This window comes from Telmatherina bonti (genome assembly GCF_933228915.1).
Source record: "Telmatherina bonti genome assembly, chromosome: 1".
Taxonomy (NCBI): domain Eukaryota; kingdom Metazoa; phylum Chordata; class Actinopteri; order Atheriniformes; family Telmatherinidae; genus Telmatherina; species Telmatherina bonti.
This window is the reverse complement of record NC_136619.1, coordinates 20,146,808-20,165,878: the sequence shown is the minus strand read 5'-3', so window position 1 is coordinate 20,165,878 and position 19,071 is coordinate 20,146,808. Positions and strand designations below refer to the sequence as shown.

Genomic DNA, 19,071 nt, shown 5'->3' with positions numbered 1-19,071 from the left:
GTAGGTTCAGACGAAAGCGGAAGTGTTTAGCGGGGAACTCTCTTGTCTCGTTGCTGACCGACGGCACAGCTGTTTCACGTTGCTAAAATTCTGCGCAAACTGATACCCAACGAGTGACATGTAAGGCAGTGATGCAATCAAGTTCACTGCAAAATAAAGGAATTGTTGTATGGATATTTTAAAATAAAGAATAAAAACAGATTATTAACCCACCATGTGGAGGCTTTACGATGCGGGCGCAGTCCACGTCGGTTGTGTGTAGCGGATTGTAATGGAAGGAGGGACGAGGGAGAGTCTGTGAGGCTGGAGAGTCCGGGCATCAGCTGAGGAGCGCTAGCAAGCTAGCCTTCGTTACAGAAACAGTCAGAACAGCGTCTTTTCCCCTGTATAAACTCTATGATTTGGTACAGACGTCATGGCCTCAAATGGTAACAATGCATCGCCCGGGATGGGAGAGATCATCCAGTTAAATGTCGGTGGGACGAGGTAAGAGTCGGAAACGGGACACTTTGGAAGATGTTTTTCTTTTCTTGTATTGCTTTTTTTTTTCTTGAAGATGTTTGAGCTTTGGGTACTTGCTTGTAATGATAATATCTACATGACTAAACAAACGTGGGTGTAATTGAACAAGACACGCTACACAAGGTCACGTAGTTCATCTTTACTCCTCCTGTTACACATAAAAATAATTTAATAATTCAAATCGTACACACTGTACTATGTCTCCAAAAGACGATCAGTTATCTTATTTTTATAACTCATGGTAGTGTTTTGATCACCAGTGCTGAGCTTCTTAATGAACGAAATGATCTAGTCACAAGTTAATGCTACGATCCTGCATTTGACAAATAAGAGTCTGTTATTATCAAGCTATTGGGTTTTTCCCCCCCTCCGTAGGTTCAGCACCTCCCGACAGACTCTAATGTGGATCCCAGACTCCTTCTTCTCAAGGTGGGTCAAATGTCAGCATTTGTAGTTTTCTGATGTACATGATACACGTGAAATGTAGTTTCTTGACAGAAACATCTACCAGGATGCTCACCTGATCTGAATGTGTAGCTTCTAGTTTTACAGTTTTCAGCCTTGTAGGAGTCAGACTTGTTTTTTTGTTTGTTTGTTTTTTAAAAGTCTATCCTATGGTTCAAAATACATATTTTCATCATTTGGGATGTGACATTTCTCTCATCTGTTTTGTGTTGCTCATTCTTGTTACACAGAGTGATTGTGATTACATTAACTGTATTACCAGAAGAAGACTGGAGAATCAGGTGCTTTACTGGAATAAATATCAGAATTTATGCTTTATAAGTTAACTGAGCAAGATCTTATATTTTCACATAACATTCACTGTGAATACCGGGAAGACTAAAGTTACTTATTTATTACAGTTCAATAAATTTATTACAGTTTAATAAATAAGTAACCCAAAAAAGAGAACCTCTACAAGTGTGCTTCCATCTTATATTCCAGTGGAGTCATTTGAATGTGATTATAACTCTGAGACAGCTGACTGGGGCTGGTCAGATACCACAGCCGAGCTTAGTCTCGGCAGCTGACTGCGTGGTGTTCATGCCTGTCAGACTGTCCGCCAGCACACCTGTCTGCCTTCCTGCCTGTCTGTCAGTCTCTCTGCCCCCAGCTGGCCTTAGCAGAGACATTTTTAAAGACATAAATCTCAAATGAGAACAACTGCAGTGAATTGTGACAACACATGTTGTTGGGGGTAATAATCTGATCTTAAGCGTCAGGTTTGCAGAGTGTTCATTGATGTAGAAATAAAATCCAGGTAGTGGTGAAATTGCTGGTACTGCTTTGGTTAACCCCAGAACTGTGTGTGTTTGTCTTCCAGTTTACTGAGTGGACGGATATCCACTCTTCGGGATGAAACTGGAGCTGTGAGTGTCTTAGTTGCTTCTTCTTGTAAAACTGGGGTAGTGATGTCACATAACAAAAGAAGAAAACAAACAGGGCATGATATACATTTTCTTACTGCAACTATAAGATAAACGTTTCTGTACAAAAGATTAATCTGGAGTTACAGCAGGTATGAGATATCTTGATTTCTTTCACCTTTTTGCTGTTCTACAACGATTAGTTTGCATAAACCTGCACATAGTCTAGCAGTAGTGTTATTAACTATTATTAAAATTGTGTTAATGTAGAATTAGTCAGCTAACAACACCAGTCCAAAAAGCACACACAGCATGATTTTTTTTTATCCTCATCAGTAATTTTTCTTCTCCGACAGTAACAAAGTTCTCACTTTCAGATATTTATTGACCGAGACCCGACAGCTTTTGCACCAATTCTCAATTTTCTTCGAACCAAAGAACTGGACCTGCGGTAAGAAGTCAAGGCTGGCTTCATAACATTTACCTGACTGTTTATTTTAGAAAGAAACTGTCTGTAAGCAGGAGAGTTGTATTAAATGTATATGCTGTGTTTCTCTTCTTTCCACAGAGGCGTAAACATCAGCGTCTTGCGACATGAAGCAGAGTTCTACGGAATTACTCCTTTAGGTTGGTGAACACAGTTTAAGGAGGAAATGGGGCTTGTGGGGAACTTTAGAGCACAATTGTCATAAAGCAGGAAGCGTTTCACCACAGAGAAGTATGTTCTGGGTATATAATGTTATTGTTGGGTGATTTGTCAGGAAAAGTACCTACAACATCAGCAGGTGCTGTATAAAAGCAGTGTATTTACTTCTTTTTTCTGCAGTTTAAACCACAACAATACCCATAAGTCGCTGGCAATGAACTATTTTCCTATAATATCAGATATTTTTTGAGCTTCAGATATAATCTGACCAAAATCAAAGCTGATACTCTGTTAGTTCTATGCACATGTTATTTTACATTTCAGAGTTTCTAACTTCCCTGCATTGTCTGAAAACTTGAAAAGGAAAGTTAGTAGAAAAAAAAAAACATATCACTTTCTTAACCCTCTGATGCATGAATTAATAAAAGAACAATTCCATATTTTTTAACATAAAATATTTTACTTCTACAGACATGTCCAGAAGTGCTTTTCTTCTTTTTTAAAAAAAAATATTATTCAACTTTTTATTTTGTTTATTTTATTTATTCTATTGAAATATTTATAAAATAATACATGCTATTCTATAAAAAATTTGCTGGTATTTTCTTGTCCTGTTCATCTCTGAGGTAAAACTGTAAATTATATGTTTGTGTACTTATGAAATTTTATATTTGTTTATTCTTCAGAGAGTGGGAGTGTGTTGGGTGACTCTCCTAATGTCTACTGAAGTGGACACTTTAAATAGGTGTCCACTGTAGTGGAGACGATGCATCAAAGGGTTAAAATCCTTCTGCATGAACATATGATTCATTGCAAAGCAATGACATGAGAGATCCTGCTGGACTGACTCAAACCCAGGATGTGATCAGATGTGTAGTTTGTTCACAAAGTGACGGATTCAGTGTAGCGAATGCAGTAGAAAGCTAACATAATAAATTCTAAATGAAAATAAAAAGATTCTTGACAAAAATGTAATAAATAACTTTGTTCTGGTCATGATGTGCTAATTGTAGTTGTGTGTGTTTGTGCACAGTTCGACGCCTCCTGCTGTGTGAGGAGCTGGACCGCTCATCCTGTGGTAGCGTCCTGTTTCATGGTTACCTGCCACCCCCAGGTAAAGGAGGAAGACTGGGATTAGTTAGACTCACATAAAACTGTAAAATAGTCTCTTTTTTTTTTTTTTGACAGCCATTCCCACCCGTAAGTCAAGCCCTCTCTCTGATGAGCGACCGGGTCCGAGTGGAGCAGAGGGCTTCAGCCGTGTCGGTCCCCTTCCTCACTCCTCCTTCTCTGGTGCAGACGACACTCACAAACTGGGTAAGAAGTCCAGGGTGGGTTTTCTAATCGTCTTCTGACCGTTTCTCACAAACTGTATCCTGCAAGTGTAGTAGTTCCATCACCGTTTGCTCCCGCTCATGTCTGTGCCATGTCAGTAAGAGAAGATAATGCTACGTGTGTTTCTCTGTAAGAGTGCGTTCACGCTGCAGCTAATGTGACCTGACATCCTTCCAGCACACTAAGAGCACTGAAGTAGGTTAGTTTCACATCTGCCTGATCCCTGCTGATGATAACGGAGCGTAGTGAGCCATAATGAACAGTATGAGTACGTATATGTGCCCGCCAGACACGTCCAGCCCCCTTTCTTCTGTTTTTCAGGCTTTCAGAAAAGCAAGCGATGAATCAGAAGATGAAAAAGGGCAACTCACTCTGAGGATGAGCCGACGAAAGTAACGTGTGTGTGTTTTATGTGTGTGTGTGTGTGTGTGTGTGTATGCAGGTCCCATAGTCGACCCAAGAAAAGTGTTGATTATAGCAGGACACCATAACTGGATTGTGGCAGCTTATGCACACTTCGTCATCTGCTACAGGTAATGTGGTGACATGTCTTGTGTCATCATAATGAAGAAGTGGAAGACATGAAATATTCATGATGTGAAGACGCTTGTGTGTGTGTGTGTGTGTGTGTCTCATGTTTTTGACTAAATACTGCTGAACCTGTATGATGTGTATATAAAGCTGCAGCCATGAGTTTTGTTTTGTAATAAAATGAGCAAACACACACACACACACACACACACACACACTTGTGACTCAGATTTGGCCCCAAACTGAAGGTTTATATCAGCAGGGAAGAAAAAGTCGACGTGTGTGTTCTCACCACAGGATAAAGGAATCGTCTGGATGGCAGCAGGTGTTTTCTTCACCCTATCTCGACTGGACCATCGAGCGGATTGCACTTAATGCCAAGGTGGTGGGCGGTCCGCACGGAGACAAAGACAAGATGGTGGCTGCCGCCTCTGAAAGCAGAATCATCCTCTGGAGTATTCAAGATGGGGGCAGCGGTAGCGAGATAGGTGGGTTTCAGGACAGCTCTGTCACAGTGGGGCCGGTCAGACTGCGAGTACAGAATGTAGTCCTGCATAGTTCTTCCATCTAATATCCACTCTGACGTCCTGGAGCTCAGCTCGGCTCCTCCTGAAAGAACTGTATGCCAACTTCGCTTGCTTTCTGACTCAGGTGTGTTCAGCCTTGGCGTACCTGTTGATGACCTCTTCTTCATCGGCAGCCAGCTGGTTGCTACAAGCCACACAGGAAAGGTTGGCGTGTGGAACGCGGTCACGCAGCACTGGCAGGTAGGACACATCGGGCTTTACGTACAGAGATGGAGCACTTAGTGAAGATAAGAACGAGCTGAATGGAGGTGGTAACTCTCAGCAGGCAAGTTTTCAACACAACTGCAGACATTGAAATAATCTCCTCTTTGTTTGATATTTAAATGTGCATCAGGTTCAAGACGTGGTTCCCATCACCAGTTGTGACACAGCAGGATCCTTCCTGCTACTGGGCTGCAATAATGGCTCCATCTACTACATAGGTACACACACTCACACACACATGTATGAACAACATAATCTGTCTTCTGTTTGTCACTGTTGTTGGATGTGTGAACTGTTACAGAATAAGGAAATGGTGCGCCTGATCTGTCCATATTCATTGCTTCTAAAATTATACAAAAAATTCTAATTTAAACACTTCTGTTTCATAAAATAGCTGGTTGCCGTGTAAATATGTGTTTTTTTTCCTCCCCTCTGCTTTGAGTTCATACTTATTTTATGAGCACAAACAGCCAGGAGGAATAAAAATGCTTCCAGATCAAAGCTTGAGCTGGAAGAGGTTGAAGGATTTAGTGTAGATGCTTTCAGAGAACACTGACATTAACATTCAGCCATTCTCTTATTCTCAGATATGCAAAAGTTCCCACTGAGGATGAAGGACAACGACCTGTTGGTGACTGAGCTTTATCATGACCCTTCGAATGACGCCATCACAGCGCTTTCCGTCTACCTCACGCCTAAAACCAGTAAGCTCTCCAGTAAAGTTGAAGAGAAGAAATTTCATTCCATCAGAGATTTTCTTGTCGTCCTTCTCTGGTTGTTACAGCTTTCAGGATATAAAACCATTTCTAATGTAACACGATGCATTTACACCTGTGTTGTTTTTCATGTTATTATTGTTATTAAAGTAAATTTTTGTCTGCCTTGCTCCTGCTCTCAGGTGTGAGTGGGAACTGGATTGAGATAGCGTATGGGACTAGCAGTGGTGCGGTGAGAGTGATCGTCCAACACCCAGAGACGGTGGGATCAGGCCCTCAGCTCTTTCAGACATTCACTGTGCACAGGAGCCCAGTGACAAAGATCATGTTGTCTGAGAGGCACCTGGTATCAGGTGAGGAACGCCTAGCAGTGTGTTTTCACACACTCCAGGCTGCTAATGCAGAAGAGCTTTGGATCACTCCAGATCGTTTTGTTTTATGACAATCTTGCTGATTTTCCTTTGTGTTTTTTTATTTTTGGTCTTCATGCTAGTGTGTGCGGACAACAACCATGTTCGGACATGGACGGTGACTCGTTTCAGAGGGATGATCTCCACCCAGCCTGGTTCCACCCCTCTGGCTTCCTTTAAGATTCTGTCTCTGGAGGAGGTGGAGAGCCATGGAAGCTACTGCTCTGGGAATGATATAGGTGCGACGGTTTGGAAGGAAGGTCAAAGGAAACGCACAACCATGACGTACAGATTAATATAAATGAAGACTTGTCGTTTGGGATTTACACAAGAATGGGAAAAGGTGATGATGATTTTAGTGCCTTCTGCTCTCAGGTCCATTTGGAGAGAGAGATGATCAACAGGTTTTCATCCAGAAGGTCATCCCGATCACCAACAAGCTGTTTGTGAGACTGTCTTCAACTGGGAAAAGGTGCAGCGTCCTCCACCCGCCTCTCTCAGCTCTTCTGGGACATTTTTGTATTTCCGTGCATCACTTTTACATTTTGTTTGCGTTGCAGGATCTGTGAGGTGCAGTCTGTGGATGGAACCACCATCTCCTGCTTCATGGTACGGGAATGCGAAGGGTCCAGTCGAATGGGGTCCCGACCACGACGCTATCTGTTCACCGGTCATGGCAACGGCAGCATCCAAATGTGGGACTTGACCACTGCAATGGACACGGCGAACAAAGGAGAGGAGAGGAAGAAAGAGGGTGAGGACGCAGCGACGGCTCGCATGAGAAACGGTTATTACATGATCTGAAGCGATGCCAGAAGCCAGTTTGGTGTTTCGTCTTAAAGACATCCTGTATCTGTGTTATGAGGTTACTCTTGTGTTTGCTAGATGTGGGCGGGCCAACAGAGGAGGAGCTTCTACAGTTACTGGACCAGTGCGACCTGAGCACATCCCGCTGTGCAACGCCAAACATAAGCCCCGCCCCGTCTGTCCTGCACCATACGCGCCTCAGAGAGTCCTGCTCGAGGTTGGAGACGGCACATTCACCACATCGTGTACCTAAATATTACATATAATCTTACCTAACATTTCTCTGTACCTCAGTCTGCAGTTACAGGTGCAGGAGCCAGTTCCTGAGAGCCAGGCCACGTATGGAGCCGTGCGACCTTACAGAGAAAGTCCCCTGCTGGCTCGTGCTCGTCGAACCGAGTCCTTCCACAGCTACAGGTACAGTGACACCTACCAGATGGTTCAGATGCTGCAGTGTCATACAACATATAGAGACACGACTGCTGGAGAGTTTTGTGAAATAAAACTGAATTTCTGAGATTTTAGTTTGTTTCTTAACCAACATCCACCAGTACTGGTTGTAATTAAATGCTAAAGACAAAAATTCAACCAACACTGCCTTTAGAGGTCTTGTTTAATAAATGAGTCGAGACTTGACCACTCCTGTGATGCTCTTTGCCCTGAAAGCCCCACTGCCTCGCTAACTTTTCATATACCTGCTCCATATTACTGACGTGCGGTGTGTGTAGTCAGTGCAGAGTTTGTCAGGTGCAGACAGCTCTGGGAGAGGTGGAAGCTACTCAGTGTGTCTGCTGTACATCAGCAGCGACTTCCACCTGGTCTGGAACTGTAGCGTCACTTCCTGATAATAATCTCATCATGTTTGTAAGCTGACAAAAGGCTGAGATGTCCTGTAACTGACCCCAGTGTGTGTTTCCTCAGAGACTTCCAGAACTTCAGCCTGAGCCGGGGCATCCTGGACAACCCAGGTCAGACATCCAACCACGGCCCCCACCAGACCCCTGATGCCCGCTGTTCGCTTTGTGACCTCAGCTCTGAGGACGGCGAGAGGAGAGCTTCAGTCATGGAGCTCTGGGCTTCCCGGACCAGCAGCGTGAGCTCTAACATCACAGTCGGAGGCGGCTCAGGGACAAAAGCAGAAAGTGTTCAAGAGTCTCCAAGGCAACCTCCAGACAGCCCGGTTCCAGGAGGGGATGTTAGGCGAAAGGTACATCCTCAGCCAGAGGAACTAGATGGTGTTGGATCAGGGGGAGAAGGGGGGAAGGCAGATGGAGGGGTGAGGAAGAGGGGAGTACTAGAAGGAGGCTTTCTGGGGAGGAAGAAGGCTCCTCCGGTTCCACACCTCTCCTCCGTCCCCTCTGGATCTGAAGGCGGAGGCAGCGACTCGTCTGCAAACGCCTCGCCCTCCCCAACCAAACTCGCTGCCTCCACCTCTCCACGCCACAGGAAGCTGGCGCCTGAACCGTCCAGTCAGGACAGCAACCTCTGAGAGCTGCTTCTCTTCTGACCCACATGTGTGGAATAATCTTCTCTCTGCACACTGAAGACGAGGGCTGAGTACGAGAGCAGGAGAAGTTCCCTGCAAGCGAAGCCACTTCCTCCTCGTCTTCAGTCTTTCATTAGAGTGTTATCTGGGGTTTTTGATCCATGATCCAGGAGCGCTGCCGTGTTTACAGAGTTCTGATCTCAGCAGATGGGTGGTGATGTTTGCACTTTAAGTCTAATAGTAGTTTGTTCACTCAGCTCTGAATAAGGGATGAAAAAATGGACTTTTCCCATGTTGATGTTGCTCCTTAGACTTCCCGGGGAATACACGGTAACCAGTAGTATCCTCATCAGGTACACAGAGGTGTGGTGTCGCCACTTCATCGCTTCAGATTTGGTTCAGTACATTTAGTAACATTGCACTGGTAGGAGACATTTTCAGGGCAGACACGGTGACCTGAAATAGTAAATTAGGTGTAATAATGATGGCTGCGTTCTACTCACAGAGCGAAGGTCTGCAGGTGTTGTGCTACAGCAAGCCAGCATGTCCAAATGAAGAAGTGAGAAGCTGCTTTTGTTAAAGTTCCTGAGCTTGCGTTTCTGCTTCACGTAAAAATGTTCACTAGGAAAAAAGCCTTTTTAGTTTTTGAGAAAACAACACATCTATTAAATCAGTGTTTCTCAATTCCGGTCCTCAGGATGCCCTGCCCTGCATGTTCTATAGGCAACCCTACTAAACACATCTGAATGTAATACAGGGCTCGTTGACGGGCTGCAAAGAACTTGATGAGGAAGATCAATAATCTGACTCAGATTATTGAGGAGGAACGTGTCTAAAACATGCAGGGCAGGGGGGGGCTGAGGACTGGATTTGAGAAACTCTGCTTTAAATGGAATCAACAGTTGTACCTTGTTATTGATTAGACTGATGTAAAGGTTTTAGGAACCACTTTGCGCAAACTATAAAACATTTAAAGAAGCTCATGTTTAAACTTTTTTGATTAAGTTTTATAATATTAGTGTTTAAAAATGCTAAATTTTCAACGATATTTCATCAATTGTTTTAGTTGGTGACATGCCAGAAGCTGTTTTTTTTGTTTTTTTTTACCCTGGAAACATTTGATGTCATTATAGATCACATTAAATAGGAAAAAAAGTGGTAAAACGTGACATATAGGAACAGATTTGTTGGCCAGCCAGACTTTCCCCATAATACTTTAAGGACTACCTCCGTACAGAATGTCCATTCTGAATAATCAGACCGCATTAAAAAACAGAGTTTGTGAAAAAGAAGTGCACTTTCTACATAAAGTAATCCAAAACCCTTGACTTTAGCCGGACTCCTGGCAAGTATTGTAAGTCCAAGGCTGTTTACTACAGCTGGATTAGCAGCATTTATTATCGTTGAAAGAAAAAGCAAGCAGAGAGCAGACAGTAAAGTCATTTCAGCAGGTTGGGCATGTAATAAAACATTTGGGCTTATTTGATCAACAGCTCAGTATTATGCAACAGTGGAGAAAATTGGACTCTGGTTTACACATGAAGGATGCGACCAATGAAGATGCGTGCTCTCATAATTTCTGGAAAAAAAAACCCCAAAAACAAAAGAAAAACTTAAGCTGACAGTATTTATAAGTGATGCACTCAAATCCTCAATAAATTTGAAAGCTTCCTTAGACCTCTGAAGATGTAGAAAAAGAAAATATGTGTATTTTATGACACAGAACAGATAAATATGGCAGTCAGTTCACCATTTCTGCAATTGGATGTTGTCCTTGTGTGAATAGAGAGACATGAGTTCATTCAGGCTGATTTAGTCCTTTACTGAGAAGAAGAAAATGATTGTAGTCCTGGTTAAATTTAACCTCTCGTTCCCCTCAGTGGTGCCTGTGCAAAATCACATTATTTATTTTTTTATTTTCAACTTTTCAATGAAATCTCATGCTTAACTCTATGAGGACCTACACTTACACTACATCACTTTATCAGCGTTGGAAAAGGTTTTAGCATGTTGTCGTGTTGGATGACTGTTGCAGTGCCTTATTTAACTGTGTGCTTGTATTGATACGTTCAGTATTGTGACCAAAGGCTGGTGTAGAAGGAGTGGAGGCATCTAACAGACCTGCGCTTTCTGGCCTTGGCTGGGGTCGGGTTTTTAACAGATTTACAACAAGCTATGTTAGATTTTATCCTTGGTGGCATTTCAGACGACACTATCTGTTGAAGTTGTAGATAATCTCAGCACAGATTAAGATTGGAATTACTTACCAGAACTTTGGAAGTTTTACTGTAATGTGTTCTTTGTTTTGTGAGCTGAATCAACTTTACTTTCACTCCTACCACCATGAGATGAGTGCGTAGTATGCAGCAGTTTATACTGGCTTGTTCATTTTTATCTGGTACTTAAAACTAGTAACCTGAAATCGTAGATCAGATTTTGCCAAGTGTAGCAGCTGCATAACATCTTTAATTTGCTTATTTCTGTAAACAAATATAACCCACCATGTGGTCGCTGCTTGTACAGAGATGTACATTTTGATACACTAACTGTACAGATAGTAGACATACACATTCAAAACAAAATCCTAATATGGATGCACTGATTTCTGTGTTGGTGTGTTTATACACAACTAAATGCTCATATAATGCTGGTATTGATGTAATCATGCATTGGACCTAAATGCTTTTGGCCTTGCACTATAAAGACGAATACTGCATTAACATGCTAGTGTTTATTTTCAAAAGAAAGTTGAAATGGATAGTGTGTTTTGTACATAGTTGTTTGTTCACAGTGTATCCTAAATGTCATCGCTCAAATCATCTCTGGCTATGTTTACATTATATTACAGCCAGATGTTAATGAACTTAAAAAATGCGTCTATATATATATTTTTTAAATTAAAAGTTATTGTATGCCACTGTTTTCGAATGCACGTTTAAGAAATACTGCAGTATGCCGTAAAATTACAACCCCAATTCCAAAACTTTGGGATGCTGTGTCAAATGTAAACAAACAGGATGCAGTGATGTGCAAATCACTCAGAAATCCATACTTTTCATAATAAAACATAAACATATCAGGAGTTGAAGCAAAGACATTTTACTATTTAATGGAAAGAATTAACTCATTTTGAATTTGATGGCAGCAACACATCTCTGCAAAGTTGGAAGAGAGTGCATAAAAGAGCTTTAACCTGTAATTTATGGATTTCACAGGGAACGGTGTTCTCAGACAGCGATCCCTGGATGTGTTTCTCGGCCCGCGTAGCGATCGCCAGCAGAGAATCATGCCTGGTTTTAATGCCCGAGGACCAAAAAATCCTGAGCATCCAGTTATGACTTTCAACTTTGTCCCATGCGCACAGAGATTCCTCCTGATTCTCTGAATCTTGTGATGATATTATACATTGAAAATAGTGGGATCTTTAAAACTTTTTTTCTTTAATATTTTTGCTGAAACTTTTTTATAATTTTTTTTTGCAGTTTGCAGACCGGTGAACTTCTGCCTATCTTTGTGTCTGATAGGCGGTGTTCCCTTTAAACCCAGCCATGTTACTGACCTGTTGCCAGTGAACCTAATTACCTGTTTAATGCACTTTCAGTTGTTTGTGTTTCAGTTATTTTTCCAGCATTTCGTTGCTCTGGTTTAAACCTTTACAGGATGTGTTGCTGCCATTAACAATGCCTATGCAATAGAGCATAACTTATAGTTTATGAGCTATAAGCTTATATCTTATGCTCTATTGGGGAATAAAACATGGGATTATGCGATTTGCAAATCATTGCACCTTGTTCTTATTTAAATTTTACGCAGCGTCTCAATGTTTTTTACAATTGGGATTGTATTTACAGCAGTTTTTACTGCTCAGATACTGTTCAGATTTAAACTTGTGTTCAGCTGCTTTCACTACAACCTCTCACAGTCCAAAACATCTTTTACTGAAATGTTGTTTTTTTCCTGTAAGCTATTTACACTATTTCCCTTTTTGTAAATACACAGTGCAGTTTATATGCATAATATAATATGTGTGAAAAAATATCTAACTGTACAAATCTTCAGTGTTACATGATGTTTGTGTGAGCACAGAAGACGACTTTAACAAAATGAACTTAAACAAACTGTGTTATGTTTTCATGATGTTTTGGGGGTGTTTAAAGAGGGGCCTAGAAAGCAGGGAAACAAGGTGAAGGCTTGCAGCTGAGTTTTTAGCTTGTGGTTTGTTTGGGCGTCTCGCTGAAGTGCACCATCTTTGTTTTGAGCATCACAAAGGTGTGTTAATGTGTGTTTGTGTCTCCCTGCACTTTCATTTCACTAACCTTCCCGCTCAGACAGTCTCCTCTCTGAGACGGCGTCTGTCGTCATTGTGATTTATGAGTTTAATAAAACCCTCTGTGTGTGTAGCTCAGGGCCATACTGTCCCTTACAATCACTCCACAAGCTCTCTTTTCACAGCCCCGCCACCACCCCCCTCCGTGGCTGACAATAGCTGTGAATGTGGCTGCGAATGCTTAGAAGTGCCCTTGTCAGATTGGCGTCCTTGAGCGAGGGCACAGTTGTTACTGCCAGTTTGTTAATTTCAAACTTGCCTCGATGTCCCCTTAAGGGACGTAGGAGCAAAACTAAATTACGGCTGCATAGTTTTGATGGAGACACCGGCACTGTGTGTGTTTATGCTGCTGTGTGTGTGCGTGTGTGTGTGGTAACTAAGACTCTGTACAGCTGCTGGCACATCTGTTGTACAAACTCAGCAGAAAAGAGAATTCCTGAATTGACAGTTCGGCTTCATAAATGTGAGTTGCTGTGAGCAAGACGTTCAGAATCAGCAGCTTTGCTTGTTGGATTAAACATTGTATTAAAACTGTCATTTGTACGCAGCATCAAAGCACCTCCCATCTCATGTTTTTTACATGTGAACACACATGCAAATGCAAGTCATACAGATATATCTGCAAAATATTTGGATTTCATCAGCATGTTCCTACGTATTTAAATGAATATTGATGACAAAGTGCATTATAACATCATGATGGACCATGTGGCTACATATCTGACTTTTTGTTGTCTCAATACATCTACACGTCTCCTGCCGTTTTTCTTTTTGCTTGAACATTAATGTCGTACATTTGCTTTCATAAGAAAGATTAAACTTTCACAAACTTGATCTGCCTCTTTTTGAAGCTAAAGTGTTTTTTTTACATCTGTAGTGCATGGAATAGAAAAAAGTAGCGAACAGTACTGCTGAGATTATCATGCATTCATAAATCAGATTAGTTTCAAATTACAAAATATAAGAACACAACTAAATGATTTTGACAGTTTAATAATCTGCCAGAAAACACACAAACATTAATCCATTAAATCACCTATAACATTTTTTTAATTACAACCATAAATAATACTGCCAGTGTAAAAAAGAAAGAGTTTCATATATAATACAGCAGACTTCAATGTTGTACACAAAAATATTAACTGCCATAAACATTACACAGAAAGCTAACATCTCAGCTGCTAGGGCCAGTCTGTAGAAACTACACATTACCAGCTTTTCCTTCCTGCTAAGGATCTAAAACAGGACATTGCAGACATTTAAAAAAAATAAAATAAACCGATTATCTAGTTGACCAAAGGATAAAAGTACTATAAACCAGAGATTAACACTGACACGCTCACAAATGAACCTCACAACGGTTGAACAAACTTAGTAATTAAACATTTTGCCGATGTTTTAAAACTGCAGTAAACAGTAAATCCACAGGTATGTGGTATAAGACATTCTCAACTTGGACTTTCAAGTTACATCACAAACATTAATTACAACAGTCAGGGCACATCTGTGATTCCCAGCCATACATTGAATAAAAACAATTGGCATTTCTTAAACAACATTAACATAAAGGCCATGCTGAGGGAATGCTGCTGCTTATAACGTGTAAGCTTACTAGGCACAGTTCCTGTTTGACTGACAATAACTGGACTTTCATTAAACCCACCACTGCTGATCTATCTGCACTTTTCTGAAAACTTAATCTACACACAGTTGGCAAGCAGAGACACCTAATCATGATTCAACAGAACCTGATCTGCTTTAATTTAACATGTTCTACTATTACCAAACACAGATGCATTCAAGCTACTGAATAAATATCCTACAGCTTTTTATGTCACAGGCTTCACAACTACAGTCAACCGTATCCACATGTTAACAAGTGTAGAATCATGGGTGTTGGATACCTGCCTACTAATGTTAAGGCTGCACAGGAGTCATGCATGTGGGGCGCAATAAGACCGATAACATCAGTGGTTTATGGTCTTGGTCAAAAAGTATGACGGAAACACCTGATGTAGGAACTCCGTCTCAGAGATGAGTGTCTGTGAACATGGTGTGCTCCTTCTTCCCAGAACTTAAGGCCTTGATGGCGTCCACAAACTCATCCTCTTCCACATACTGAAAGAAAAACATACAAGCTCTTAGAAGAGCAGGCATGATACGATCCATAAGGCATTTTTTCCAAGCAAATTTCGACGTGGTAAAAAAAAAAGACAAGACCACCAGGTATGATGATTATGCATCGTCAACATATGCTTTCGAAAAAATATCCACAAGTTGTTAAAGTACTGGAAGGTGAGTAAACACATTATTCCACAGCTTGCTGTTTTATACTATGTAAGACAGTTGGGTCCTTAAGATCTATGATCCTGCAGCTTTTAGATGCAACCCTTCTCCATCACACCTGAATCAAATGAATGACTTGTTAGCAGTCCTCTGAAGAGCTGAATGACGTGTGGATGAGGGAATTGAGCCGAGTGATTCAGCTGTGTTTGTGTCCAAAAGTTGCAGGATAGTAGATCTCAAGGACTGAATTTGTGCCCCTCTGATCTAAGACAACTCTCAGCTTGTTCGGGGCTTTTTGGACAGTATGGAAGAGATGGGACATAGCCACTGGTTTGTAGTGTTTAAGATGGAACTATAGTTAAATCTGCCACCATTTAGGGACAAAAGTGACCATGTTAAGGCAATGGGGGTGGAGGTGGAAAGACCGTGTTGAAACTTGCCTCAGCTCAAAATAAATATTTCCAAGGACAAATGTTTCCTGATTTATGAAGTGAAACTCTAAATGACCATCGATTCTGATCAGAGAACATTGCACAAGTCAAAAGCATCATAATGGCTTTTGGGGAAAGTTTGTTGACTCTGTATTTCAGCTGAGAAGGTTGTGCTTTTTAAAACCGGAACCAAAGACGGGTCATAAACTCAATGTCTCTGACCCGGTGGAAATTCCACATCTTTTAAGATTTGTGAAAAGTTGTTGGGCTTTTGTGTTTTAGTGTTAGCAGCCATCTACAAAGATCAGATAACAGCAGTTGAAAGAAAATAGCAAACCAAACCAAACAAGTCAAACCAAACCCAAAACAAACCACAGCTACAATACAAGTCAAAAGTTTGGACTCACTTTAATGGGAAAATGTGACCAAACTGGTTATTTGTTGGTCGAAAAAGACCATATGATTTTAAAGTAAGATGAACAAATGGAGGCTGGGGTATTCCTTAACTTTAATAACTGTAGTGTAGCAGTGTAATTACTACTCTGATGTGCACCTGTTATCAATGAATAAACACATTTCTAGCCTCACCAGTCCAGAATCATGTCCAAGAGGATTGTCCCAACTTCCTTCCTCCATCATCAGTGACTTTCTGTCAATCAGCTGACTGACGCTGCGGTGCAGGGAGTGCTGGGAATAGGCCTGAGTGAGGTCTGTTTGGCATGGGGCACGGAGGACAGACATGGGGCTGAAGCGTGAGCTGCTGCCGATGATCTTGGTGTCAGTCAGACCCTGCGATGTACAGTTTTAGTCCAAATATGATCAGATGTTTAAACTCACTCTGCACTAACATTTCAACACTTTCAAATATTGTCTGAAAAGGGACTGAATGAGTGCATGACCACTGTTTTATCTTTAGAATGATAACACTGAATATGCTGCATCTGGACATTAATACATGGGAATTCTGCAGATTAAAAATAAAGTTCTGTTTTACTTTTTTCTCTTTTTTAATACAAACACCCAGCAGAGGGCAGTAGTCTGCTAGGATTCGCCTCTTTGGATCAAACAGACGTGAACTCAGTAAAATCTCCACACACATGCTTGCACATGTAAAGTGTCAGTTGATTTACCCAGTTCCACGAGAGTTGAAACTGGTTTTGAGGAGCATATGTATCTCTAACCCTTGCACACAACAACAGGCAAACCACTGTTTTTAGAAGAGAGTGTGAGATATACACAAGGCATGCAGATGCAAACAAGGAGGACATGCGCAACAGAGCAACCCGCAAAAGCTCACATTCCCATACCTCTGTGTACACAGTGTAGCTTTTAAGCATAACGTTGTTGATCTCAACAGAGTCTGCTACAGTGTCAAACTGCAGGGGGACAGCAAAATAGACATTTAAGGGTTTGACAGCAAAAATAGACAGAATAATCTTACTGTGGGGCGTTCAGGAAGCAGCATAGAGCCGGAGAGATGTTTAGAGCACAGCGCAGGACAGGGCCTCTGAGAGAAAGAGAAGGATGGAGAGAATGGTGTTGGAAGGAGTGGAATCAGAGAAGATAGATAAAGATACCAGAAACAAACTAAAATAAATTAACAGAATGATAACAAAGCCAAAAAAAGAAAAAGAAATTTAACTGAAAAATACAAAGAGCATCAGGACAAAGAAAAAAGTGAAAGAGGAAAGAAAAACGAATGAATGACAAAATGAATAAACGGTGGTATTGCCCCTTGGAACAAAGTCATCAGAAGTAGATGATTTTACATGTTTCAAAGTCTAGAATGATGAAGCAAAGCTGGTGCAGAAACCCACACACACACACACACACACACACACACACACACACACACACACACACACACACACACACACACACACACACAAACGAGGTTTGACTTGCTTTAACTCACACTTGACTTTACATTTACTTCTATGCTTTTGTTTCGTTTTAATCCCAAATTACCACTCTTATCCCCCTTTAGACCACCCTCTGTCTCTCTGCTGCTCTCTCTCACCGTATACGTCTCCCCTCCAGCCTTTCTGGTCTTCTGAAGCATGACCAGCGGAGGGCGCTCTCTAGCTGATGGATGTTTCCTCAAAGCTCTGAAAGAGAGACAGCGTAACAAATGTACACTTTCTTTGCAATGTTTCCAAGACAGAAAAAGATGGTGTGTTTAGTAAATTATATTATGCAGTGCTGTATGCACTGTAATGCAGCATACTGGAGAAGAATAAATACTAGTTAAAATACCTTTGTAGCACTAAGCCCAACAGTATGGCCAGCAGAAACAGACCCAGCAGGGCTAACAGCAGGATAAACCAGAGTTCAGAGTAAACTGGTGGGGCTGACATGCCAACACCTTGTTTACCACTATCCACATTCTCAAGAGGACCTGCTTTAAGAGAAGAAGAAATAATAAGTCAAAGTACATTACATGCTTTATGTCATGTTGTTGCTTTAAGCTTCCTACTGTTATTTCTTAATGGAATTTTATGTCTAAGTGTGTGTGTATTTGTGTGTGTGTTACTTTGGCCTGTGGCTGGGCTGTATCTGATGGTGGGAGTGCTGGCACTGCCGTTGTCTGTGGTACAAGTCACCTGAAATGACAGAGCTACAGAAACAAAGTAAAAATAGAAAAAAAACATTGAGAGTTAAAATTATGAGAACATTATACAGTAGAAATGTCTGTTAAACAAACTGCTTCACATTGTGAATGCCCCCTTGCATTAAAAAGCTCTGACCCAACATATCCACTGAGCATGTCCTGTGGTATCAGCCATGCTTGCAGTTCAATTGTAGAAGTTTTTTGTGGATCCCAGCATGATACATACGCTTGGATCAGCGATTCAGTGTTGTTTATGTAGGTTCTTCAAGTGCAAAGTCAAATCCAAATGCATGTCAGAACCCAAGACTTTCAAAAAGAATACTTGCTTATCTTCTTCCCATCATACTTCCTGCAGCCATTTCTTTCTGAAGTAAATGACTCACCAAGCCAATCATATGAAGTCAAACTAAAGAAAGCTGTGACTCAACAGACCAGAGCAGCTTCTTCCATTGCTCGGAGGTCCAGTCTGACTCCCATCTGGCCACCGGAGACGCTCGTGCTTATGTAATTCAGCACTAGCACTGTAATTACTGCGTTTTCTGAAGATTGTTACTATAAACTGAATGATGTTTTTCAGAAATTCATGCTACAATAGTTCTCCAAGTTCTCTGTGACTTTGGACAAGTCCTAAGTGAATATTCTCTTACTACATGTGCCACTGAGCCCTGGATGCATCTTGTTGGTAATATACCAGAAAACTTCCTTTAGGCTGTAAATTACTATGATGTTTTACTGCTCTTGTCAGTGGTTTTTTACCAGTGGGAACCTAAAGCAAATAAAACTGTGCACAGGAAGAATGAAA

General features: G+C 41.3%; 2 protein-coding genes across 3 annotated transcripts in view; one reads left to right on the top strand and one right to left on the bottom strand.

Annotated features, from left to right (window-relative positions):
• The first annotated feature begins 144 nt into the window (after window positions 1-144).
• On the top strand, window positions 145-13,689 carry kctd3 (potassium channel tetramerization domain containing 3). Of its 2 annotated transcripts, XM_079239369.1 has the most exons (19): window positions 145-486; window positions 898-951; window positions 1,850-1,895; window positions 2,270-2,343; window positions 2,461-2,519; window positions 3,572-3,652; window positions 3,727-3,855; window positions 4,316-4,406; window positions 4,702-4,892; window positions 5,056-5,171; window positions 5,326-5,413; window positions 5,783-5,899; window positions 6,094-6,264; window positions 6,405-6,560; window positions 6,697-6,793; window positions 6,882-7,075; window positions 7,207-7,345; window positions 7,423-7,545; window positions 8,050-13,689. In XM_079239369.1, exons 1-19 carry the CDS (start codon window positions 416-418, stop codon window positions 8,615-8,617), a joined length of 2,565 nt encoding a protein of 854 aa, XP_079095495.1. In that variant the 5' UTR covers window positions 145-415; the 3' UTR covers window positions 8,618-13,689. The 2 variants fall into 2 exon arrangements, with proteins under 2 accessions (XP_079095495.1, XP_079095494.1); XM_079239368.1 differs by lacking the exons at window positions 145-486; window positions 898-951; window positions 1,850-1,895; window positions 2,270-2,343; window positions 4,316-4,406 and adding an exon at window positions 4,195-4,265 and having other exon boundaries at window positions 2,460-2,519.
• A 1,280-nt stretch (window positions 13,690-14,969) lies between these two features.
• The window catches only part of ush2a (Usher syndrome 2A (autosomal recessive, mild)), a gene marked incomplete at both ends in the record, with an annotated part of 245,943 nt that continues 241,841 nt past the window's right edge, over window positions 14,970-19,071 (bottom strand). The window contains 6 exon segments of the mRNA XM_079260418.1: window positions 14,970-15,059; window positions 16,247-16,447; window positions 16,966-17,034; window positions 17,679-17,766; window positions 17,915-18,056; window positions 18,192-18,275. Of these exon segments, the coding sequence (XP_079116544.1) occupies window positions 14,970-15,059; window positions 16,247-16,447; window positions 16,966-17,034; window positions 17,679-17,766; window positions 17,915-18,056; window positions 18,192-18,275 (674 nt within the window).

Bases quoted from the DNA above. Each gene is read 5' to 3' on its own strand.
- kctd3 (XM_079239369.1), top strand. From the start codon at position 416: ATGGCCTCAAATGGTAACAATGCATCGCCCGGGATGGGAGAGATCATC. The intron at 952-1,849 runs GTGGGTCAAATG...TTTGTCTTCCAG, and splicing joins CCAGACTCCTTCTTCTCAAG to TTTACTGAGTGGACGGATAT. The intron at 3,856-4,315 runs GTAAGAAGTCCA...GTGTGTATGCAG, and splicing joins AGACGACACTCACAAACTGG to GTCCCATAGTCGACCCAAGA.